The sequence below is a fragment of the Trichomycterus rosablanca genome, chromosome 27 (assembly GCF_030014385.1).
Source record: "Trichomycterus rosablanca isolate fTriRos1 chromosome 27, fTriRos1.hap1, whole genome shotgun sequence".
Taxonomy (NCBI): domain Eukaryota; kingdom Metazoa; phylum Chordata; class Actinopteri; order Siluriformes; family Trichomycteridae; genus Trichomycterus; species Trichomycterus rosablanca.
This window is the reverse complement of record NC_086014.1, coordinates 980,498-1,007,160: the sequence shown is the minus strand read 5'-3', so window position 1 is coordinate 1,007,160 and position 26,663 is coordinate 980,498. Positions and strand designations below refer to the sequence as shown.

Below are 26,663 nucleotides of genomic sequence, written 5' to 3'. Positions count from 1 at the left end.
TGCTGCTTTGCTGCTTTGCTGCATTAGGACTGTAGGATAACGACTCCAAATTCCCAGTCTATCAGAAAATATTGATATGTCCAGGCGTCTGTGAGCCGAATCTGAGGTAGAATTTGGTTTTACAACCAAACATTTATCCGGTCTGGTCAGCTCAGTAGAGAGGCTGTGGTGAGACTTAAAGCAAGCAGATACATGCTAGAAATATCAGTGTGTTTCAGTTAAAGTGGCCCTGACCAACAAAACAGTTCAGCTGAGAACGTTCTCCCAGCAATGTAAGAGTAAGAGTAATATAAAAGCAATCACATCACTTCCATATTGATATATTAGTTCCTTCACAATGAAATGATGGTTTTCCTCATGTGTAATGTCATGCTTAAGTAATCTAAACCTATTTAGTGTGACACCTATGCAATAACAGAAGTGATTACGTTTTACACTGTTGGAATAATTTATCGAGCTTCTGCAGCTTTTATTTACGATTTCTCTGCTAAAATTCCTCCGACTCTTAAATACAAGCATTAACAAGTTCTTGACATTTCAGGCAGGCCAGAAGGGATTTGTTCTGACAGAATCTTTAGGGTAAAAAAAAAACAGTAACCTTGAGCCAGTGTGTAACCTGAGCAATAAGTGTTTGGAGCTGAACTGTTTCTGTAATGATTCTGTAACTATTTGCCCATATTTGTAGAAAATGTACGCTGATGGGCGAGGCTACCTGGCTGCTTCGCATTTAAAACCTGCGCACATTGCAATCACATGAGTAGCCTGGTTTCTCAGGGGTCCAGACGTTTACATTTTGTGGGGTGTTTATGATTGTCAGATGGAGTCTCTAAGAACAATGCATTTGGCAATTTTACTTTTCTTACTTCAGGTAAATTTTGTATATATTAAAATCTCAATACATGTATGTTCATGGTTACATAGAATAAAATAAGCCTTGTATTTTTTTTCTTTCAAAGGTGGCTTGGTGTGAGTATGCGGAGTCTGAACCATGTTCCTCTGGCTTCACTTCTCATCTCTTCACCTTCAGAGTCCACAGAGAACGCCTGCACAGAGGCACAGAGGTTGGGAAAGGTGAGGCAGCTATGCTTTACCAATTTTGGTAGCCAGGTATTCTTGTAATCAGGTAAAACCCTCCCCACCCTTGGTGATGTGATTGTGGCCAAAATGTGACCTTAACAGTCCATAACACTTGTTTCTAACATCTTTTATGTGAGTTGTTTTGCACAAAACAGACATTAGGTTCTGTGATGAGGCTGCTGGTATGATTTCCTTCTAATGAATCTTGAGTTAGCAACGCTGCACAGTAGAAAGGAGCAACACCACTCCTGTGTCAGTGAAGCCTGTTTGCAGATCCATAGCCTGCAATTGTTTTTTTAGAATCATTCTTTTATAGATGCTCAGTCGGCTGCTTTGAATCCTTATTGCAAAAGTAAATTAAACCCAGCACTGATGCTACATCATCACCTGTTAAGACAGCACACCACGACACGTCTGTGCCTATAAACAAACGTAGCAACTGTAACTAGAATACCCTTGCTTGTACGCCTACAAAACGTTTAGACATTAAAGTCCCCCTTTATCGGGCCACTGCTAATCCTAAAGGGTAAGAGCAGCTAATGTAACTGTATTAGGCAGAGAACATGTAAACATGACACACAGACACCTGAGGATGACCGGTGTTGGTTTGGTTAATAATAATCACTCCTCCTTTTGGACTTACGGTTGACTGTAGCGTGTGCAAGGCTCAAGTTTTCTATAAATCAATTCCTAAAACGTTTCTCTCATCTTTTAGTTCTTTTCAGTGACTGCAGTGGACAGACGCAGCCCCTCTTTGACTCGGATGACGAGCAGTTTCAAGTGAGCGCCGACGGCACTGTGAAACTGATGGGACCGATCACTCTTGATAACGGTCACAAGTCATTCACCGTCCATGCTCAGGACTCCGCGGGCATGAAACACACCGCTTATGTGAGAGTGGATCTGGAGGACAGAGACTGGCATCAGAAAGATACAGAGGAAGCCAACCTTTTACAGGTATGCTTCTTAACTCATCTGTACCAACCAAGAGCTGTAACGTTTCCAAGTACATGACTAGTTGTACACATAGACTATATGGTCTAAAGTATTTGGACATCCTGCACATCCTATTTTAAAAACTAATGATAATAGAATAGAGTGATATCTGTGTGATCTTTTCAGCTAGAACAGCATCCACTCGAGGAGGCCTCACAGAACTTGGTCTGGATTTATTTATCTTTTTTGCCACTTGACTGTCCACACTGATACGCATTAAGCGTGTACCTTGTGTCCTTTTCTACAGACTGAATCCCACTCAAATCTTCCAGTCCTTGAGTTTCCAAAATCTTCAGGAGGGTTGAGGAGGAGAAAAAGAGATTTGGTGATTCCTCCAATACGTATCATAGAGAATGAAAAGGGGCCTTTTCCCAAGCGGGTGGCCGAGGTTAGTGTATGATTTCCTAAATGAAGATTAAGTCTCTCACCAAGTATCTGGTTTAAACCTAAATGTCATGTGTGTTTCCAGATCAAATCCAGTAAAGCCAAAGAATCGAAGATGGTGTATGAAATCAGTGGTGAGGGTGCAAACCTGCCTCCAGTAGGGATTTTCACCATAGACAGATCCACTGGTTGGCTCTCTGTGTCAAAGCCTCTAGACAGAGAGGTGAAACCTCGTTATGTGGTAAGTGACTCTAACTGGGATACAGTCAACATGAAATTGCTAATCGATGCTTCCAGAGTGATGGAACCAAGCTTAAAAAAAACATTTAAATACACGTTTTTATTAAAAAAATAGCCGCCATGCCTTCAAGTCTTGTAACACGTTTTTGTTTTAACTGTTTACTCCAGCTTCAGGTTAAAGTGTTTTCGCCGGTTGACCCCAATATAATGGAACCTCCCATGGAGGTAATCGTGGAGGTGATGGATCAGAATGATAATCGCCCCGTCTTCACCCAAGATCCTTTCCTTGGCAGCGTACCAGAAGTTTCGAAAATAGGTAACTTCATAAACAGTGCAGTGATTTATTTAAAAGCAAATATATTCGTACCTTATTCCACTTTGACTGGCATATCCTCTCACGTTACAGGATTTGAGTTCATGACCACAACAGCTACCGATGCAGACGATCCTAACACTCTCAACGGCGATATCAGATACACCATCATCAGTCAGGATCCAGCCCTGCCTCGACCAAACATGTTCGCCATCCACCCAATCACTGGAGCGATCCGACTGAATTCTGAAGGACTGGACAGAGCGGTGAACATACAAATCATATCTTCATTTGCAGAATCGATTCCATGTGCATAAAAAAAGCTTTAATTATAAAATCGATCTCTTTCAGAAATATCCTAAATACATCTTGGAGATTCAAGCAGCAGATATGGAGGGTAACGGCCTCCTAGCCAAAGGAAGAACTGTTATTACTGTCACAGACGGGAACGCTGAGGTGTTTATATTCTTCATCTGATAATAAAAAACCTTTGGTTGCCCTCGCTTTAAGTATGTTGACAGGACCACCCTTCTAAAACACACATACACACACAGTAACTAATTAACTTCGCATTCTGTCTACAGCTGCTCATATTAGTCAAATCCAAAGTATCAGTAAAATATAAGCTGTATACAAAACATATTAGATCTAACAGGAGGCATCAGATCACTCTGACCGGTTACTTTAAGGTACATAATGTTTTAATTTATTTCAATGCCTCATCAGCAACGTTTCCTGGTTCAGGTTGCGGTGGGTCTGCCCTCCCCCAGATACAGCCAACCGTGTATGTGTGGCATCCCAGTTATGGTGAAATAAACCTTTAAAGCTGTTTGCTCTCTCTCTTAGAAACTCTTGTTATTAATAGACAACATTTGACAGATAACACCACAAGCACTGATTCTTCTGACACATTTGAATGAATATATTTCATGTCAGAAGCATCTTTATTACTTTTATATTTAAAAAAATAAAAGCCTTGTGTTGCTTGATTTGTATGAAAAGGCCAAAGTCACAGCTCATCAGTCTTTGCTCAAATAAAGAGCAGTGGTACCACTGAAAGAAATCCAGCATCATTTCTTAATGAATGTGATTGTAAATGTTGATTTTTTATTATACAGGTCATTTCCTGAGAATTATCTTGTTTTAAAAGAAATAAACATTATTAATGATTAAGATTAGTTTAAATGACCTTTATGAGCTGGTGTTTGTTCAGCTAACACCACGTACAATTTTGTATTCAGTATTTTGACAGTGAATACATTTGACACTAACGTTGAGAGATTAATGTCTAATGAATCTTTTCCTCACTCCTGTTCATTTTACAGACTGATCACAAATCTGAAGGGATGCAGTTGATCGTTTCCCAGATTATCATCCCAGAGAACGACAGAGGCCCTTTTCCCAAGCAGATCGCCCAGGTTAGTGCACACTGATGTGTGTTATATTTGGACCTGATGTTTTTCATGATCTTAAAGACACGGGGAACTGAAGTCACGTGCTTAAATGCTTTAACTACAGTAACGTTAGTCACTATCCTAAATAGAATATTGGTTTTGATGGGTGGGGAATGCATTCTCAAGCAGAATGCAGCCTTTATTAAGCTGGCAAATGCTGAGCTTGGAAAGAAATCAACCTTTACTGGGTAATTTTGTGTTTAATTATCCAGTTCCTGATATGATTGAGTCCCTTGCATGAGTTGGTGATGCCTGGGTCTTTGACACAATTATTGGGCTATGTAAAAAAGGTTTTAGCTAACAGTGATAGAAAATTGTGATTATTTTGACCTAAATGTCTCCACATCTTTTGTTCAGATCAAGTCCAGTCATTCCAAAAAGACTAACATGGTGTACAGCATCAAGGGTGAAGGGGCTGACCAGCCTCCGGTGAATGTTTTCAGTGTGGATAAAAGCACTGGTTGGCTCTCTGTGTCAGGTCCTCTAGACCGAGAGATAATAAAACAGTACGAGGTGAGTGGAGTGGCTTTCTTATGGATTAACTTCTTAATCCTATTTTTTTGCTCATAATGGATCAAAATATTTGTAAATAAATAAGTTACAATAAACTACCAGTGGACAGTTTCACTACACATGACATGCCAGCCAACACAAAATAAAATCCCTTGTCATTAAATAGTATAAGTCTGTACATCGTTTATTATATTGGATTAATTTTTGTGATCTAGCTTGAGGCCCACGCTGTCTCAGCTGATGGCAGTGTACATGAACCTCCTATGAAGATCCACATCCTCGTGATTGACCAGAATGATAACAAGCCTGTGTTTACCCAACCTCAGTTCCAAGAGAGTGTAGCACAAGCTTCAGAGATAGGTAAGCTACACTCAGGTGTGATACCGGCACTGATGTATTTATTAGATCTATAAAGTTAACCATTAAAACCAGTTCAAAACCAGTACTCCCAAGCAATGTTCCTGATTCCACAGTGGAATGTCATTAGTTTCAAGCTAATCAACCTGGTGATACACATAATAGTTCACATAATAATCCACATGTATGACATGTAACATATAACAAATGAAATATAGTCATAGTACACAAAACACTGGTCAAATTTCCCCTTTATCTCCCAGTTTAGTCATTTCCCATTCCCGGAATGGATGTGAATCCACTGCCAAGTTTATGACCCCTGATCTGATCAAGGATTGCCGGATCACCACGCGCCCCCTCAGACACGTGTCCTAATTGTGGCTGCTTCTTATCACCGTTTATCGTTTTTATTTCTCTCTCAATGAAGGATTTGAGCTCCTGACCGTCACAGCCACCGATGCGGACGATCCTAACTCTGACAACGGCGAAATCAGATACACCATCATCAGCCAGGATCCAGCCCTGCCTAAACCAAACATGTTCGATATCAACCCAAACACCGGAGCGATCAAAGTCAACGCTGAAGGACTGGACAGAAAAGTAAACACAAACAAACGACAGTTTTCAGAGTCTGGAAAGTAATAAAATAATTGAAAAGATTTTTACTTGTGAATTTTTACTTGTCTTTCAGAAATATCCTAAATACACCCTGGAGGTTCAGGCAGCAGATATGCATGGTAACGGCTTCACCGTGAGAGCTAAAGCTGTAATCGCTGTAACAATCTAAGACCAGCTTGGTAAGACAGTTTTGTTTAAATGTAGATAAACTGTGAGATTGGAAGTTAAAATCTTGTTTGTTTTTACTTGTTTTACCTGATTTCAGTTGTACGGTTCTTAAACGCTGGTTTGCCAGCTGAAGTAAAAAGTTAAAAAGTTTCCTCAAAAGGTTCTAACACTGGATTACCAGTACAAACCCTGGATACTGTTTGTTTGTTTGTTTGTTTGTTTGTTTGTTTATTAGGATGTTCATCATATCAGGAACGGTCGTTACTCATTACACAAGATTCATCAGTTCACAAGGTTACATCCAGCACAGTCATGGGCAATTTAGTATCTCCAGTTCACCTCACTTGCACGTCTTTGGACCGTGGGAGGAAACCGGAGCACCCGGAGGAAACCCACGCAGACACGGGGAGAACATGCAAACTCCACACAGAAAGGACCTGCTGTGAGGCAACAGTGCTACCCACTTAGCCACCGTGCCGCCCACCCTGGATACAGTATATTTATGTGAATGATGCACATCAGGATGAATTCAGCAGATTTTTACCCCCAGATTCTGTTTACAGATATTTTGTGATGAATCATTTACTTTAATTTACTTTATTTGTAGGAACAGCTAACCTCCAGACACATACGAGGGAAAAATGAGTCAATAATTGTGCTGATCTACTTCTGGACAGACACCACCACCAGATGATCTAAATGCCAACAGAATTTTTTGCTCTAAAAGCCAAGCAAACTAAAGAAACGATCATGCAAAGGTTTTCCTTCTGTATATTCTTGCTCAGTACTGACCACGACCGTGTCTGCCTTACTGTTAACATCTGCTTTTTCGTTATACTAGTGGACTAAACTCTCCATGTATATATAATGCATTCACACAGGTTTGGCTAATTGCTCCTTTTCTGTCCTCTGTTCAGTTGTTTGACAGTTTACTATTATATTGCATGAGATGCAGGTTGCAAAGTGATTGCTGGCCTTATGTGTCTCAAGAGGAAGCACATGTCAGCCGGTACACACCCAGGTTGGTAGCTGTCATGTTATAATAAGGTTCTAATATACAAACTACTCAATTGGAAGAAAAAACACAAAACAAATCAAACATATCGTTTTACTGGTGTTATTTTAAGGGTGTTATTTAGTACTAAAATATATAATCTTACTGTTGTTAATGTGAATTGTTTTAACAGGTTTATGTTTGTGTAAAATAAACGTTTTGCTTATGAACATAACAGTTGTTTAGAAGATTATTTGAGAGCCAGATACAGTTAGAACCGGTTTGTATTTGGACTAATACAGTTTAGTTATATAGAAAATGTTTGTTGCTGCTTTTTCTAAATCTAGTGTAGAAGAGATGGGATGCTGATCAGGGATTTAGGGCTACTCACACATTCATTCATTCATTCATTTGGTCGTCTTGCTTTTAAGATCCGCTGCCTTCATATTTTGTAACTGCTGCATGGTTTATATCCCAGAACTACTGGGTGTAAGGAGAACGTACATCCTGGTTGGGATCATTGTACAGCATCACACATTTACTCATGACTTTTTATACACAGTTTTTTCAGTAATCATTGGCATCCTGTGGTTTGTATTAGAAGTAGAGTAGAAGAAGACTGAGCACTTGAAGGGTCTTTCTTCAAACCAGGTAAACTTCAGTTTTATATTTCATCATTTTAACATTTAGTAACATTCTGTTGAAAGAGCAGAAATAATGGACTGGATGTGAGCTCAGTATCACTTATCATTCATGGTGCTGAATGGTTCCAGGTCTGTTTTGTCATCTCATAAACTCAGTCTGTAGATTGGTTACTCTAAATTGCTCCTCGTTTAAATGAGAATGTGAGTGTGTACGGTGCGTGAATAAATAAATGGTTCTTTGTAAATATGACCACTAGGTGGCAGAATTTCCCTTCTTTCTCAGATCATACAAAAGTATTGGGACACCCCTTTTATTTTTTCAGTTCAAGTATTTCATCCCCAACAACAGCTAACAGGTGTAATCATTCACTTATGTAAGGTAAAGTATTTGCTTTCGAGTTTGCAGCAACAGTTTAGGGAGGAATCTTTCCTGTCCCAGTATGACAAAGCAAGCTCTATAAAGACACGAAGAAACTCCAGTGTCCAGCACGGTGCCCAGTCATACAAAAGCTGTTATTTGTGACTGAATGGGCACTTATACTATACTGCATACTTCACATAGAGGTCACTCACTCTGTTGCAATCACATGTGTTTCTGAAATGGGATGTCCGACAAGCTCACAGAGAGTGTCCAGTGTCCTAATACTTTTGGCCCTATAGTGTAGATTGTAAAGTAATTAAAGACTAAGTGTATGTTTGGGTTTTTACACTTTTTTGATCCACATAACTGCCCATTATTGTACTAATATGGCCTTCAAAAAGACAAAGATAAGCACTCGCACAGACCTGTAACATTATTTGCAAAGCTTATTAAGTAACTATTTGCCTTTCTGGACAAAATGTTCTTCATTGGATCATTACTGTATGAAAATGTAACACTGTAGATGAAAAACTATTTGTGCTAAATGCTATCAAGCCCTGAATTTTACTTACTAAACTACTTAATTTATATACAGATCTGTAGAAAGGAAATAATTGATCAGATTGATAAGAAGTGACTCACAGTCTCTGTGTTTATCTGATTTATTGTAAAAACCGGTCAGTCATGAATCAGTCACAATGCCGTCATACAGAAAGTAAAGTCTGCTTAGTTCTGCTGAATACAGATGTTTAAAAATGACACAAACATCAGGGTGAACTGTGGATAATCCACACCCGAATGTCAAAACCAAAAGCAAGGGCACAAACATACAGTTCATTACACGTCGCTTTAAATCATCCAGGAAACGATTTAGCTTTTTTTATTATTTGTACAATAACAAATGACAAACCACCGCTCTGCCGTGCCAGGCTGACTGTTAACGATTAACAAACGTTCATCAACACACGTCGGAGAGGAATCGTACGTTACAATGAGCATTTTTTCAAATACAGTGAAAGAAGCCAGATCTGGTCACAGATGAAGTGTTATGAAGACACATGTAGGCCCAAGAACAACATCCAGTTACACCTGCACGAAATATCAAAATAATGAGCAACATGACCCAGCTTTTCAACACCTTAGGAAAGCTCCAATAGAGACCAGACCTGTTGGTGGGTTTTATTAATTTTACTTATTATTAATGACTTTTTATTAAATTTAGATTTTTTGCTTTTTTAATGCAGCTGAATCTGATTGTTAGGAGGACGTTTTTGTTGTGTATATCAACACAGACAGGAGATCTTTAAAGCTTAAGTACAGCCTAAGTCTTGTATAAAAGAGCTTCCTTCCCGGTTATGAACCCTGAATAACGTCTGTTTGATAAGTCGCCCCGTGGCTGTTTGGAAAGCGCTCGAGTTCCAGCTTGTGTGGGCTCGGTGTCTCAGTGCAGGTTTAAGCATGTTATGAAGCATGTCGTTCTGCTTTCATTGTAGTTTCCTACTAATGACGGGACTTTTCCAGCACATTGTGTATGTTTTTAACTTTATACACACATTCTGTGTAAATAAAATGAGTTAAGTATATACATATGAAGTGCAGATGGCAGTTTTTTAATTCTAATGATTCCTGCAACTGTATTTTTTGTGACTAATAATTGCAACACATGTCCAATTATTTTCACAAATGTAAGTTTTTTTAAGTTTATTGTAGGTTTAAAAAAAATATATATATATCTATATATATATATATATATATATATATATATATTTAATATAACAAAACTTCACTCATATCCAGGCTTTAATCCTAATCGGATTTTGTTTAGAAACACTGGGAGCAAGCCAGAAATACACAGTAGACAGGGCATCAACCTACTGCAGGGCATCACACACCTACTTACATTCAGGTCCTCAAATACTTTAGAATGCTAAACCGTTCTTGTTTCACCGAGTCAGTACTTCTGCACAATATTACTGATCCTGATATGCGTATTTTACCTCTTTTCCAGTTTGCTGTGTAAAGGTGTAACTAGTCTTTTCACTCAGTTGTTTGCTGCACTGGCGTGCAATCGTCTATTGTGCCCTTAAGCCTGTCTCAGCCTGAAATACCTGCTTACACTCAGAGCCTGATAACACACCTTCCACATGCAATTTGCATTTGCCCTGTTCAAAAGATTCCAAATACCACACAGTCTGCCGTGCAGCGCTGTAATTTAGTTCCTAAAACCAACCTGTGTACTGAAATGCTCTCGTTGCAGAACTTCAGTAATGTGTGTTCACATGTGGTTGTGTTGGCGGTTGTTCCTTGAATTTACATCTATGATATCTAACCCCGGAGTGCACCGGGATTAGTCGGCCCATTGTAAGGTTTAAGGAGTAGGAATGCAGCTCACACACCGGGGAGATTCTGGGTGTGGTTGATTTGTTCAGGGCTAAACGCCGGCCGTCAAACCCAGAGGCCACCATTATCAGCAACCCCCGTTTGGTCCTGCTTACGCCTGACCAGGAAAGACAATGCCAGTGGAGCTCAAATTCTCCTAACAAACAAAGGATGTGTCAGGGCAGGATATTTAGTGTCAACAAAGCTCAGGTTGAGGGAATACCTGTCTCTGGGACGGCTAAGAGTGTGACGACGTGCAGCGAGAGCTGAGCTCCTGCGCAAACGCTCCAAAACACAGTAGCTTAGCACCAACCAGGCGAGCACTTATGTGGAGGTAGAGTACAGAGTTCAGTGACTCAGCTTACTCGTACGTCCTGCTCTCGCCCCTCCTCCAACACCAGGTATCACGGTGCGCTTTCCTCCATGACCTGCCAACCCCATCCCCCACTGCCAGGTATCGCTGGGTAAACTCATATTTCACACTAGAAACTCAGCAATTTCACATGTTTTCAGCCAAGGTGTCCAAAAACAAACACAGGACGTGTCTAGGGACATGTTGTTATCATAATATATCAACATTTATATCATCACAGTTAAAAAAAAGTCCCTCTTATACTCCATGCAACACATTGCATTTAATTTCATTTAATTTTCCAGGAATCACTGGGCAATGCAGTAACACAACCTGAACTCAATCTGTGTAACTGGGAATCCTTAGGAACGTTGAACAGTGTATTTAACCCCAAGTTACGCATATAACATCAAATCAGCACGGTTGCTAACTCTCCCTACAGCTGTAGAGTAGTATTTTACAGCTTTAAATAATTTAACTGCAGTATTTGTTTTAGATAAACCAACCAAACAGACAGTAGTTGGTTAAATCTATAAATCAAGAGCTTATTATGTTTAGACAGACCAAGACAGAACAAGACAAGCTTTCTTAGATGCAGGCATCTTTTTCACGTTGTAGGTTATAAATGATTTAGTTCCAAGCCACAAACCAAACACACATTTACCTAAACTACTCAGAAAGGTTTTTGTGCTAAATTTTGCCTGTCCTGCAGTAAAAGAGTGACTAATAATGTCTTGTCCCACCACCCTAAATAATCAAATAATATACTAATATATACTAAAACCACTGATAAATAAAGCGTGGGATGTTTATGCTTTTTGTGCCGTGTGCTCATCAGTCATTTCATTTTAGTACATTTAGCTTTTTGACCGACCACAACTTAGCAATCTTCACACATGCAGCCGCATATGTGGATCAAGAAAGGTTCCAAACATTGAAAGGAAACAAAGAACCAAGAAACAAGACTGGACACGTCCGGTGGCTATGAAACCCGCTTCACATCCAAGTCTAAAATGTCCGAGCATGCATTTATCTCCAAGTCTTCCTGAATATCGGAATCATGACGCTGTTTGGGAACTCAACACCACAGACTAATATGATTCTTAAAATTGCGTAAGCATAAACATTTCATGGAATCTAAAAGCAGCTTTCGTCTGTGATGGGCTTTTAAAGGCCGCAGGTCAATCATTCTGAGTAGGAGACGGATATTGGCTGATGGCTGCATTTTAGATGCAACGAGGGGAGAGATATTGGCTGATGGCAGCATTTTAGCCAGTGTCCATATCATCAGCACTCATTAAAGTCTAAACCCATTACTGGGTATGCGACTGCACATTACGCTTGGTAAAAGCTTTGATAATTGCAGATGGTTGGCCTGACTATTGTTTTCGGTCTAAGCGGAACAGCTCGGTCAAAAGAACAGTGTGCAACTTTGAAGAGGATAAGTATCGGGCTTTGATGCAATACAGAACTGGTTTGTCCATGAAGAGATAAGCTCCCTTCCCCCAACACGAGCTGTAGAGCCTCACCCAGTTCACACAGCACTTGCTCAGAAATCACTCACAACTTGTTTTCCAATCACACAACAAACCGCATGTAAAATTTTCGCTCAAAGCATGATCATCTCCCGTCTATCCACCCGTAAAGGATGGAGGAAGTTTGCTATAAAATTAGGAACTAAGGCATTAGAATCAGGATGTTTAATACAATGCATCGTGTATGTTGGTAAGCTTTAACAGGTACGTTAAGTGCTGTAGAAGAGAGAAACCTTTATGTTCTTTTAACTCATTAACCCGGGTCCATGCAGTATCAAATGTTTACTTTTAAATAACATGCTGGTTAATCATTGCTGGACCACACCAGTCTTTTATAAAAGCTAGAGCGTAAAGCATTGCTGTTGCCCTATGTAACCTAAACGGCTTTAGCTGAATAATAAAAGCCTTTTTGCACAGGTGTATACTAAACACTAAGCCTGTAAACACAGGGCAGCGTAGGGAGGTGCAGTCGCTTCAAAAGACGCTATATAATGATAACTTACACTGAAAAACACAAAGACAAATCATCATTTTTATATCAGAACCTCTCGGTCATGTATTTATTGCTGACTTTTTATAAAACTTTGTTTCATTAAGCAAAACATAAATGTCTTGTCACTATTTTATGTCCAAAAGATATTTATCAAGCAATATGTAGTATGTAAATATTGTACACCACTGTAAGCTCTCATACTAGTGCATTGTAGTGAAAGGTATGTTTTTAATTGATAAATAGTTTCACTGGGGCGTTGCGATGGTGCATCAGGTTGTGTTGGTGCTGTACAGGGCTCCAGCTTAATTTTGATGTCTGGTTACTGTGTCTGGAGTGTGTGGTTTTGTATAAGAATGTCCCAACTGGGGCTTGGGTTTGCATATGTACACATAACATGTACCATAGTAGTACCATAACATAGTTTTACTTGTAAGGTAATTCATTCACAATGTCTGCAAATGGAAATGTCATTTATGTGTTGAAAAGTAAAATATCTGGATCTGTATTTTCTTGTGTTGCAGCTGAAGCAGAATTGCTGTCTGGCATAGAATTCCTGTTGACACGTCTCAGAATCAAAACAAACCAGCCAAGGTTGTCTTTATGACAACAATCCAGAGATTTGCTTCAACTCAGGGCTGAGAAACTCCATAAAAAAAGTTTAACTAAGATAATTAAGAAAAACACTATTAATACTTACGTTTAAATGAAGATTTGATTTCACCACATTAGTACAGAGAAGACTGGTGCAATTACAGGTCACGATCCTTCCCTGTACTCACATGGTAGCAAAGTTTGCAGTTTCACCCCAACAGGGTATTTGTCCTCTGGGGCTAATCTACAACCAGAGATACACAGAATCTAAACAAATGATTAACACACACTCGGCCATGATTGCCGGCCGCTCAGAGAAATGCCAGATAATTAGCAGTCAAGTTCATTGTGGGAGCAGGTTTAGGAATTTGTTATTCATTCCATCATAGTTGATAAAGGACATTTACAGTAACACAACATTCACACCAGTGTGCTGACTGGTTAAACATTCCATTTACTTTCACTAGATTTTATAAAAATAACTGGGATTGGGACTGGGATTTACTGCCATTCATCCACAAAACATTTGTGAGGCCCGACACTGCTCACAGTCAGTGTTCCAATTCATCTAAAAGTATTTGAAGGGGGTTAGGTTATTGATACACACCAAACTTTCTTTTATTTAAAAAAACTTTTGCCATGTTAAAACCTGAAGTGCTGAAACTGTGTTTGTTTTACTTACAATAACAGCATATGAAGTTGACCAGAGATGAGAGGGAATTACCATGCCATTTATTATTTCATTCATACAGAAGAATACATGCATGCATAAACATGCACTGTGAAAATGTAAAATAATAAATTTGCGGAATTCATCTCATTTAAGATTTTATGGTTTTGCAAATTGGATTGAACACATGACCACGCAGCAAACCAATGTCTTAAATTAATTCATGCAATATCAGTTTGTACACAGATGTTTATTAAATAATGTATAAGGACAGGGCTATTTTAATCATTACGGCCTCAAAATGCACAGATACAATACATTAAAATGTTTTTCTGCATATCCCAGAGGCTGGAATCAGAGCACTGAGTCAACCGCATGGCACTTCTGGAGTAGACAGGGTTAAGGGCCTCGCTCAAGGGCCCAACAGTGGCTGCATGGCAGAGCCAGGATTCAAACCCACAGTCTTCCGAATGATAGTCCAAGCTATACCCACTAGGCTTCCACTGCCAGTAATAAAGAACATTAAGAACATTTCCATGCTATTAATGTTTATGGCCTACACTTCAAAATGAAAACAACTGTTTTGATAAATTGATTACATGGACACTGTTTTAGTCCTTGTCCTAAATTGTGCTCTAAACTCTATGTAGTGCACTAGTTTGAGCGCCCTGACTATAGTTTTAGAGCTGCTAAACCCCCTTAGTAGTTCGTATGGAATGGGGCTTAGGGAACTATTTGAAACACAGCCAATAACCGTTGGCGCTCAGGAGAGGTCTAAAAATAGAGGCAGGTAAAGACCGTCTAACGGTTTTCAAATCTGAGGTAAAATAAATTCCGTGGCTAAATGATTAAAAACAAATTAACCTACTCGTGTTTATTATATTTATGATAATTGTCGAGATATTTATCAAAAAGGTTGCATTATTCGAAGTTTATTAAGCACTTTAAAAGTTATACGAGTTATCTTAGTTACAGATGATTTTGCTGAATAACCGTTAGCTTGTTTCTTAGCCACTTTTCAGGATTGTTCAGTAGAAAAAAAAAACCCTCGTAATTTAATGCATAACTTTTAATAAAATTAATCAGCATTGTATGTTTTATAGCTCTGATAGTTATTTGGGGAAAAGAGGAAGCCTGATGGGGTGGAAGGGTGTTCTGCATAATTTAGCCTATTTACAATGTTTGTTATTTGCAAGTTTTGCAAATCTAATATCGACCTAATATCTATTAATTTAGTTTAGTGGGTAGTTAGGTTGGTTGGTTGGTTGGTTGGTTGGCTGGTTATACAGTGATTGTGTATAACCTACATCTGACATTGTGTAATACTTACTGGCTCAGTATTGGTTTTTTCCAGCACTTTGAGAATTGGTATCTTGTTCGGATGTGAACCCAGACATTGGGGTCTGGATATTCAAGATTATCATAATAAAATAAGTATAAATTGGACTATGTTTTACAGTAACTATATGGTTAAAATAAATGTTCATAATAATGCACTATTTACTGTGTAATGAGACTCTTTTATTTCCCAACAACAATCTTCAAAAATCATCAAGCATTATGTGATGGCTGAACAGATGCCAGGAAAAATGTATAAAAGGGATGAAACACACTTGGGAATGGGAATGTAGAGTATATATTACGTACATCGCCCAAAGCAGAAAGCACTTGTTTTGTCTAAATTTAGATAAATGTGTGTGATCACACTAAAAACTCATGATCTGGCTTGAGGATGAACAAACAATAGTTGGTTTTATTTTCTTGTGTGCACAAGGCATCAGTTAACTTTTTTTCTCTCTTTAACCGTATTAACTGGCTATTATGGAAACGCATCAGTTTACAAGTTTCCTGTATAATGTCAGTCTCTTTGTTTTATTATTTCAGTGTAGACCAGGGTTATTGCCGTAAGCTTAAACTAAAACTTAAATTAAGAAGACATTGTTCATCTACAACTAAAATGAGTAAGATCACAACAAAACTCTAAAATGACGGATTGCGATTGGCTGCCTCACAAATAAGGTCCCTGGAATCTGGGTTTATTCCTCCCCATTACACAGTGTCTGTAAGAAGCTTGACATGGTCTCACCACGTCCACGATGGTTTTCTCCAGATACTGGAGTTTCTCTCACCTTTCAGAACTGTGCAGAATGTGAACTGGTTGCAATTTTGTGTCACCATGTTAATGCAGTAAGTAAAAATAAATGATTTTGTAAAGCTTAAGTACATTGAAAATGAAATCAGATTAAAATAAAAATGTTTTTCTAAAAAGCCCTGATTAAATAAATGTAAAAAACTAACACTGCTGGTGATGTAGCATAACATAAAGCCAGCATTGTCTGTTTTCTTGATGGTGGTAAGAGGAAATGAAGGTGGTGTATAAGCACCACTGCATTATTAATGCCCTGTGTAACCAGTCTGTATGTCAGAGATGATGAGTAAGATAAAATCTGATGAACAAACTACATAAAAACATCTACAGTAATGTATGCTGGGAACTCATTTCTCACCATGTCTGTCTCCTCTGGCAATTTAGGAATGTACTATAGCCTAACATATAACCAAATACTAGTAACTAACCTTGGTTAACATAGTCTAAAAGGATTGAATAGACTTTGGAAAGTGTGAAGGTCTGTGCAGCTCCACCTTATTCCTGTAAAAAGTGCAGCTGCTTCTGATATGAATAGTGTCTTTCAGTAAAGTAACCTGAGGAAACTGAGGGTTTCTCACAGTGTAGTTTGTTTATCTGCATGGTATATTAAACCGACCACAGTACAAGTGTTCTTCAAATCCTTATACCAGCTTTCTGAAATTCACCCATACAATAAGGTTGGACTATTAATTATTTACAGTCGGTCACTATCGGCTGCACAATATGGCAAACCAGAAGACTTCAAATAAGCACATCCTGAAACTAAATTTCAGCTCTTTATTAATGTTTGCAATCAGCCTTAAAGAGGAATAATAGGAGCAACCATATTGTTTATGCTCTGCAGTGATCTTTCTAGATGGATGTTTGAGGGATATGACTCTGGTCATGTGACCCAGAGCACCACTCCCATTACATTTTCATTTTGAATAACTTCTCACAGTGGACAGTGGTGGGATTCCAATCAGTTTGTGTTTGTATCTCTGCTCTGCAGTTCAGGATGCAAGGAGAAGTTTACCTGTGCTGTGGGCGGAGCTTAACTTGAGCCCTGTCCATATATGGAGTGCGCCTAAGCGGATGGGTGAGGTCACCTGGCAGCGTCACCGTCGAAACTACCTGCTGAAGCTCATTTCCTCAAACCCACACGGAGAAGGTTTAAATCTGCGACCAGTGCGAGTGGATTTTGGTGTGGAATTAAACACGATCTGTGTTTGAGTTGTGCTCGGGGAATGGAGGCTGTATTGAGTGTGCGGTGTGGACTTCTCCTGGTTTTATTACAGGTAGCTACAGGATTGTGTTTGTCTCTTTTCTGTCTCCGCCATGTCATATTGCTCTCACTCTTTATTATCACTGACGGATCAAATCGACTCAAATACTTTCACCTCTTCAATAATTCAAGCTGTTTAGAAGTATGGAGTGAATACGTGTTTGAGGAAAGTGCTAAAATAAACTGGATGTTCTTTTAATGTTAATTTTCGTTATTATTTTTGCCAAGGTTGTTTGGTGCGGATATGCAGAGAAGGAGCCATGTTCTCCTGGCTTCACTTCTGATCTTTTCCACTTCAAAGTGTACACAGAACACCTGACCAAAGGCACAAGGCTTGGCACAGGTATGGCATCAGCCACCCCATTCAGGTTTTACATTTATTGAGCTTATACTTAAAAATTCTTGAAAACGGTTAAAAAATGTGATGTTGATTGTGATTTTTAATTGCATGTCTTGTATGAATTCATCTGGTTGGAAATTGTTTGGACTTTTTATTGTTTAGTAGATGCAAATAGCAGATTATATAATTTTTTAAATACCAGATTGTCCATTGGTTCAGTTGTTTACTTGGTTTCAATTTTAATACAATCTGTTTTTTTAATTCACCAAAAGTTAACAAATTTTGGATTCATTTATTGTTAAAACCACATATTTTCAATATTAACGTTAAGTAAAACCTAATTTAAAATAAAAATCCTCACTAATAAAGGTTCTGCCTGTTGGTGGCGCACTGTGTACGTGTATGAGCCAGTTGAAGTAGCATGCATAATAGACATATTGGTTAATCTATGTAATTATATAAACTTTTTACAAATAATGAAGCCTCTGTGTGTCTTGATCTGTAGATGTTTGTCACTATCCAGTTCTTCTTCTCAGTGTTTGGGTATAACGAATACCCAAATGTTCATTTTTAGTATTTGAATACTGGTACATGGACTAGTAAATGAAATATTTGACTATAGTATAATCAGTTTTATCAGCTTGTAAGGTTACCCGTGTGATTTCTCTTTTTTTTTACCCAAATTATGTAATGATTAATTATCCATCCTTTGTTAGGTTTATATTTTTCTGATTTCTGTTGTATTATATAAAGCATTTTTTAATATTCACTTCATCCTGAGCATTCCAAACTGTCTTTGACCAGATCTGAGGTTTAAACTTTGTCCCACAGCACCCACACCCCACAGTTTATATTGTAATGTTAAGATCAATTGTAATGAGTAGTTGTGTAGTAATGGTGACAGACCTGTGTAAGATTTATGTTTGGTTTAATGTTTGGTCGGTGGCTCAGTTTGATCATATGTAGGTTTTTTTATTTTATTTTCATAAATACTTAATCTGTTGTGGCTTCTTATTGTTAACTTTAGTTCCTAATTTCTGTTTATGGTGTTTAAAGGAGACAATGGCCTTGGGTGTGTATACTATAGCTGTTTACGAGACCTTAGTTATCGTTCCTCTGGTTTTCTGCACCCAAGCTGTTTTTTTCTTCAACCCAGATGAAACTAGTTGCTGATATTTAATTTGAATAATAATAGCCCCCTGAAAATACTGTGCTTTCCGGGTCTCCTTTGAGGAGAAGGTCCATTTGTATTAGAATGGACTAAGTTCTTCTGAAATGTTCTCTGAAGGTGTTAGTGTGTGTGTGTGTATGACTGAGAGTTAAGCTCACTGGTTCAGGTGCCTGGCTGGGTGAAAGTCTACTGTACTTCTGTTAGGACTCTGTGGTGTCGCTGTTGATTCGGGTACTTTCCACAGACTGGTTACTTTCACTATTTATCCATAAATCCAGCACACCTAGAAAGCTGGACTGATATCAGATCGATTTTGACATTTTCAATCCTCACCGCCTGTCAGTATCTCTGAGGAGTTTTTATGTTCAGTTGTGGTACCCTGTTTTTCAAATGTCTGAAAAGACAAGGAAGTAGATCTGTTGCTATAAATTATCCCTAGATGCAAGTTTGTGGGTGAGTGTGTTAATCTCTGTGATGAAATGGTTCCCTGTACTTGTATGTAGTGTTTCAGGGTGGTCACAGTACCCACTGGGGGTCCAAAAATGTATACACACTTCAATAGACGTTATTTATGGACTTTTTTAAAGTGAAAATGAATCATGGTAGCATTGTTAAGTATGATGTTCAGCTGTGACTTGTATTTATACTGTAATGTCTGTATAAATTCAGTATTACATGTTTTATACAGGTTGAAGTTAAGAGCGTCTGCTAAATGTTGTAACTGAAATTGTCTATATTGGATCGGTATTGGGCTCTGCTCAGTTGTCTGCTGGTTTATCCTCATTATTTTTAAGGATATCATTTCTTTGTTTGACATTAGCTGGTTCCCATCATCATCTGATAGTTATTACAAACCTTAAGGGTAAATTCAAAAGCCTGTAATGTAAAACTTCAGAAATGTTGGTTTGATCCTCAGCTGTAGTAGTTATTGTCTGTATACAGTTTGACATGTTCGCCCTGTGTTCATGTTAATTATCCCTGATATGCTTATTCATAAGTCTGAATAAGTGCAAAGAGTTTAGTGTTCAGTTCAGTGGCCATTAAAGTTCCTCCACACCACATTGTTATATACAGAATTAATTTATTACAAGTGATTTTACACACATTTATGCAAGGAGTGTGATGGAAAGCCTGAAATCAAGAATTACTGGGCCACTTCCTTATTAATGTTTTTAAATAGATTATGGAACATGTGTTTATGCAAAATATTTGAATCAATCCATGATTGATTATTTATTATTTTTTTTATTTTGCTGAGCTAGATTTTTACATTCTCTCCCCCTCCAGTTGTTTTCGACGATTGCACTGGGAGAACGCGGACCCTCTTCGACTCGGCTGACAGGCGGTTTCATTTGAACAGTGATGGCACAGTGAAGGTCAAGAGGCCGGTTACTCTTCATGACGGTCACAAGGTCTTCACGGTTCATGCTTGGGACTCCAATGGCAAGAAGCACACTGCACATGTGAAAGTGGAACACGTGGTTAGCGCTGGCCACCATCATGGCCACCATCATGGCCATCAAAAACACACTGAGCCAGTCCAGCATGCACAGGTACTCTTTAACTAGTCTGACCTCTGCTGGACAGACCAGGAGATGTAAAGCTTCCTGATTGTCCTAGTAATATACAGTACATATGTTAATGTTAGAAAATAACATCTGGTGGAAAGGATTATAAACACCTCAAATTATGTTATGTAATTAAGTTTGTCTCTGGATCGTAAAAAATACAAACTATGAACGGTTAGTTCTTATTGAAATGTTTTTTTTTTTATGTGTTTTTTCCCCACTGTTGGGAGCATATTCTATTTATCTGATGTGTGTTGTCAGGCTAAAATATTTCAATTACTCCTCCTCTTTCAAACAGAAAGAAACCCCCTCCGATCTTCCAGTCCTTGAGTTTCCAAAATCTTCAGGAGGGTTGAGGAGGAGAAAAAGAGAGTGGGTGATTCCTCCATTCCAAATCTCAGAGAATGAAAAGGGGCCTTTTCCCAAGCACATGGTCCAGGTTAGTGTATGATTTCCTAAATGAAGATAAAGTCTCTCACCAAGTATCTGGTTTAAACCTAAATGTCATGTGTGTTTCCAGATCAAATCCAATAAAGTCAGAGAAACGAAGATGGTGTATGAAATCACTGGTGAGGGTGCAAACCTGCCTCCAGTAGGGCTTTTCACCATAGACAGATCCAGTGGTTGGCTCTCTGTGTCAAGGCCTCTAGACAGAGAGGCGAAACCTCGTTATGTGGTAAGTGACTCTAACTGGGATACAGTCAACATAAGATGTTTGCTAATTGATGCTTCCAGAAAATTATAAATTCGTGTTCTTATTAAAAAATAGCCGTCATGCCTTTACGTCTTGTAACACGTTTCTGTTTTAACTGTTTACTCCAGCTTCAGGCTAAAGCTTTTTCACCGGTTGACCCCAGTATATTTGAATCTCCCATGGATGTAATCGTGGAGGTGATGGATCAGAATGATAATCGCCCCGTCTTCACCCAAGATCCTTTCCTTGGCAGCGTACCAGAAGTTTCAAAAATAGGTAACTTCATATAAAAATTATGATTCATCTCCTAAAACTAATATATTTTAGGCGGAGTTGATTTTAATCCTCCCTCTTTCACCATAAGCTCAGAAATGAATAAAGTATTACTTTATGTTCCAGGATACGAGTTCATGACAGTCAATGCCACCGATGCGGATGATCCCAGCACTACAAATGCAGATATCATATACACCATTATCAAACAGGAGCCGCTACTTCCACAACCAAACATGTTCGATATCAACCCTGTTAGCGGAGCCATCCGAGTCAATGCTGATGGGCTGGACAAAGAAGTGAGTGCAAAGATCAAGAGCCATTCAAATAATAGCCCACTACTGTTCTTTTAATTTGCTCTTTTACAAAAAGCTGCTGATGTGAAATTCTAAAAAGGAATTGTCAAGACACTGATGTTAGGTTTAATAAACACATTTTAGGTATAATTAGCGATAGATGATCTGATTTTGCAGATCATCTATTTTGAAAGAATTTTTGCAGTAAACTTGTTTATGTTTTAATGCTTTATGTTTTTTAAACTTTGTGTGTGGCTGTGTATAATTAAAATTTAAATACACTAAAGTATGCCTAAGGTTTTGTAGGTTCTGAAACAGCTTTTCATTTAGGATTTTGTAAACACTTCCTACATTTTTAACTTGTTAAATTTGATTTAAACCTGACTGTCTGTATTAATTTGCATTTTCTTTATCTTTAAGAAATATCCAAAATACATATTGGAGATTCAGGCAGCAGATATGGAGGGTAAAGGCCTCACAGCCGTAGGAAGAGCTGTTATTACTGTATCAGACAGCAACGACAACGCACCCCAGTTTGAAAAGTCTTCGGTAAGGCAATAACTAGCTGTGCTTTAAACGTTAGCGCTCAAATAAAAAATACACCTGGTTACCTGTATATTTAATGCAGATGTTTCTGTCTTTCAGTACAATGTGTCTGTACCGGAGAACCAAGTGAATGTTGAGGTGGTGAGAATGCTCGTCACAGATGGAGATGAGGAACTCTCACCTGCCTGGGCAGCAACGTTCAAGATTGTTACTGGTAACAGTGCTGGATTTTTTAGCATTAGCACTGGTCCTAGCAAACAGGAGGGCATCATTACTACTGTTAAGGTAGGGCACCTTTCCAGTTCATGTGGGTTTTATCAGTAATGTGATTCTTGTATTTATTTCTTTGTTATTTTCTGGTCTCCTCCTCATTATTTAGCCGCTGGATTATGAGAAGAACAGAAAGATCGTTCTGGAGGTTGCTGTGGAGAACGACGCTCCTTTTGCTTTACCCATGACCACCTCTACTGCCACTGTCACCGTCAACGTTCTGGATGTGAACGAGGCTCCTGTGTTCGACCCAGTGGAGAAGGAGATTTCCAGAGCTGAAGATCTGGCGGTTGATAGTGAGCTGACCGTGTACACCGCCACCGATCCTGACATAGAAAAGTCTCAGAAACTGACGTAAGAATTCGATTCTTCACGACTAAACTGGTGCCTGAGAGAGAAATGGAGACTGAGTTCTTCGGTACGGTGCTCTGTGTTTCAGGTATCGTGTGAACAGTGATCCAGCCGGCTGGCTGAACGTTAACAAAGCAACTGGAGTGATCAGGGTCAAGAGTCCAATGGACAGAGAGTCTAGTTTTGTAAAAGATGGCAAATACAGAGCAACAATCTTGGCTGTTGATGATGGTAAATGTTTCTGTGGAAGATTTCAGATTACTCTGAGAATAAAAGTTGAGCTTTTCTTGATTTATTGAATTTTTTTTCCCAGACGACCATCCAGCGACCGGTACAGGAACTCTTGTAATTCAGTTGTTGGATGTAAATGATAATCCTCCCACCATCGAACAAAGAGAAATTAAAGTTTGCAATAAGCAGTCAGACCCGATGACGCTGTCTGTGACTGATAAGGACGGGCCTGAATTTGGTGCTCCATATAGAGTGGATCTGCAGGGAGATAGTAGGAACAACTGGACTGCCAGGATGAACGATACAAGTGAGATTTTCTGGTCTTCTTTGTGAGGTTTGATTAAAGACAGGGGGATGTAGAATAATTTCTGTATGAACAAACGTTTGTGTAAACAGCACTTAAACAATAGGTTTAAATCAGCAGTGGGCAGTAAGGCCTGGCTTTAAGTTTGTCCCAACTTTGATGTTTAAAAGGACATCCATTTTTTACCACATCTAGTGGACAAGATTGCTTTGTGCACAGGGCCCCTTAATATGCTTATTTTGGCCTAGAAATGGTCAGATTCCGGTCTCTGGTTTAGTCCTCCTATTACTTAGCTACCAGTGTTTTGTCTATGATGGCTGTATGCTCAGTTTTAGAATATAGAATACAGAATATAGAATACTTTTGGTCATGTGGTGTAATTAAAATGCAAATACTTTACTTTACAATATGACAGGATATTAAATTGTGTGTATACAACACTGTATACTAACAGTAAAAATCTTTGTTTTAAAAAAAAAATGTAATTAAATGAATTGTTTCCTATTGTTTGTTCTTGCTGTAGAAACTGGAATTATGCTTACACTTTCGAAGCAACTCGAGCAGGGCAAATACAACGTCATTCTCAGGGTGTATGACAACAACGACCTCGCGCAGGACAACACTGTCCTCGCCACTGTGTGTGACTGCACAGGAGGAGCGGTGACGTGTTCGGAGAAAGCTGTGGCTGGCTTCGGTCTCCCCTGGATCCTTGGAGTTCTTGGAGCTATTCTCGCTCTGCTCTGTAAGACCTAACTCTGTCCTAGTGCCCTGAAACTTGGTGTAAAGAAACACAATTAATTGTAGTGAAAAACACCTAATTTAGTGTGTTTAATTTTAGATAATACACTGGTAGGTAGTTGGAATTTGATATTGACTGTGTGTGTACAGTGCTGGTTCTGCTGCTTCTCCTGTTCATGAGGAAGAAAAGCACTTCAAAGAAGGAGCCTCTTCTTGCAGATGACGATATCCGAGATAACATCTACTACTACGATGAGGAAGGAGGTGGAGAGGATGATCAGGTTTGCTCATTAAATGAACCTTCATGTTCTGTGGTCTCCCAGCCCCATTTCTTTTGGTCTAATTTTGTTCCACTGATATTTTATTTTATCAGGACTATGATTTAAGTGTTCTACACAAGGGCCTTGACAACCGTCCTGATGTGTTTCGTAACGACGTGGCTCCAACCTTCATGTCTGCGCCACAATATCGACCACGGCCTGCAAACCCAGATGAGATTGGCAACTTTATTGATGATGTAAGTGGTGTTCTGAGACGTTACATTTCCTCTCAAGCTTAAATCGACCGTTCTGAATTTCTGTGTTGTAATTTTACCAGATGACTGCACAGCCTTGTGATCTCCATGGTCTGCCAATAATTTGTTACATCATTGATTAATACTATACATGGATTAAATTTTAGTGACATTCACCTTTCCTACAATAGTTTTAACAGTTTAATCTGGCAAAACCAGAACGGTCCAAAATTAAACAACCAGCAATCCCAGCGTTTGAAGAGGCAGTGCGATTGATAATGTTCTTTAAGTTTAGTTTTCAGGGTTTTATCTGGAGACACCAGTGATATGTTTGGTTGTGTGTATTGGAGTGTGAAATTTTTAAGGCACTTTTAAGATTTGAGAATTTGAGTCTTAATTCTTTTGCCACAGTTTCAGTTGGTCAGCTAATTTTTTTATTTTTTTTTAAACCTGTGTGGTGTGGTCTTGTAGAGGAGCTTCACTACTGCCCAACATTGCACGTGTCACTCAGGTTAAACAAATGTAAAGTAAATATTGTTGTGCTAATCCTTAGATACATTCAATCTTTTGTCTTTGTGCTAAAGAATCTAAAGGCAGCTGATAACGACCCTACCGCCCCTCCCTACGACTCCCTGCTGGTGTTCGATTATGAAGGTGGAGGATCAGAGGCAGGATCCCTCAGCTCCTTACACTCTGACAGCTCTGGAGATCAGGACTACGACTGTCTCCACGAGTGGGGACCACGATTCAAGAAGCTAGCCGATATGTACGGAGGAGGAGAGGACTAATAGCCGAGAGAGGGAGAGGAACTCTTTAAATGTAAAGAAGTACGCGCGGTGTTGCATGCAGCACATGGATGGATGTAAATATGGGACAGTTTTTTTTATAGTTTTTTGCAATATTTTTGGCTTATGATAAATATAAGCGCTGTTGAAAAAGGGCCAAAACAGCATTGCTGAATTATTATTTTTCTGATGCATTCTTTATATTCTGCATGGTTTTCAAAAGCACTGGAGGTACAGAGATTAATTATCTATAAATAAAATATTTTACAAAGTGTTTATGTACCTCTTTATATTCTAGCTGTTTTAATGCAAGGACAAGAGTTCATTCTGTCTGTCTTCATTATGTACTTCTGCCCTTCTGTATTGATGATTCACCTTTAAGTTGTATGTACTTTTTTATTATTAAATTTTTCTGATCATTTTGTTTAAAATACCATTTCTGTTTGCTGTGCCATTTCTTAAAAGATACTATAGTGGATCGTTCCTGGTGTGTCTACAAACTTAAATTTGTGCAGTATAAAATAGTGTTTTATACAGTGTAATAGAAGGCCAGTTTTTCACTCAGGCTCCTGAGCATCAGAGGATTCAGCTTCAGTTAAACCAGTGACCAAAAAAACGTTGCTGAACCGCTTAGACTTTACAATCAGGCTTGGGTAGTGGTGGTCGTAGCACTGTGAGTATTCCTGCCCTGTGCCCAGCGTTTCCTGGATAAATTAGTTATTATAATTGAAATAAATTAACTTCACTTAATTGGATTGGGGTTTTGTTTCATAATACAGTTGCACTGGAGCTTCAGATCACAGATTGCTATACAAAATACTCTTCATGATTTTCCCCGGAAGCAGCAAAGAATCCCCACAATTTAATGCTGTTACCACTATGTTTGGTACCTGGACACATCTGTATAAAAGTGACCACTGTTTTAAGATTTCTCCTGATAGTGATGGTTCTCACTGCTGTCCCAGTGCTTTAGAAAGGCAGATCAAATCCTCAGAGGTAGTATTGACCAGACGGGCATCTACCTCCAAAT

General features: G+C 38.8%; 1 protein-coding gene across 1 annotated transcript; it reads left to right on the top strand.

The window, feature by feature from the left end:
- Nucleotides 1-759: 759 nt before the first annotated feature.
- On the top strand, nt 760-26,066 carry LOC134303825 (cadherin-1-like). Its single transcript, XM_062989250.1, has 29 exons — nt 760-868; nt 957-1,071; nt 1,793-2,034; nt 2,321-2,461; nt 2,543-2,698; nt 2,866-3,013; nt 3,104-3,276; nt 3,362-3,466; nt 4,336-4,428; nt 4,822-4,977; nt 5,193-5,337; nt 5,762-5,934; nt 6,026-6,116; nt 17,372-17,565; nt 17,781-17,895; nt 20,351-20,616; nt 20,930-21,070; nt 21,152-21,307; nt 21,454-21,601; nt 21,725-21,897; nt 22,315-22,443; nt 22,540-22,725; nt 22,820-23,064; nt 23,150-23,292; nt 23,375-23,599; nt 24,120-24,338; nt 24,485-24,615; nt 24,708-24,851; nt 25,433-26,066. Exons 1-29 carry the CDS (start codon nt 818-820, stop codon nt 25,634-25,636), a joined length of 4,608 nt encoding a protein of 1,535 aa, XP_062845320.1. The 5' UTR covers nt 760-817; the 3' UTR covers nt 25,637-26,066.
- Nucleotides 26,067-26,663: the final 597 nt, after the last annotated feature.

Bases quoted from the DNA above. Each gene is read 5' to 3' on its own strand.
- LOC134303825 (XM_062989250.1), top strand. From the start codon at position 818: ATGGAGTCTCTAAGAACAATGCATTTGGCAATTTTACTTTTCTTACTT. The intron at 869-956 runs GTAAATTTTGTA...TTTCTTTCAAAG, and splicing joins TTTTACTTTTCTTACTTCAG to GTGGCTTGGTGTGAGTATGC. The intron at 2,462-2,542 runs GTTAGTGTATGA...GTGTGTTTCCAG, and splicing joins TTCCCAAGCGGGTGGCCGAG to ATCAAATCCAGTAAAGCCAA.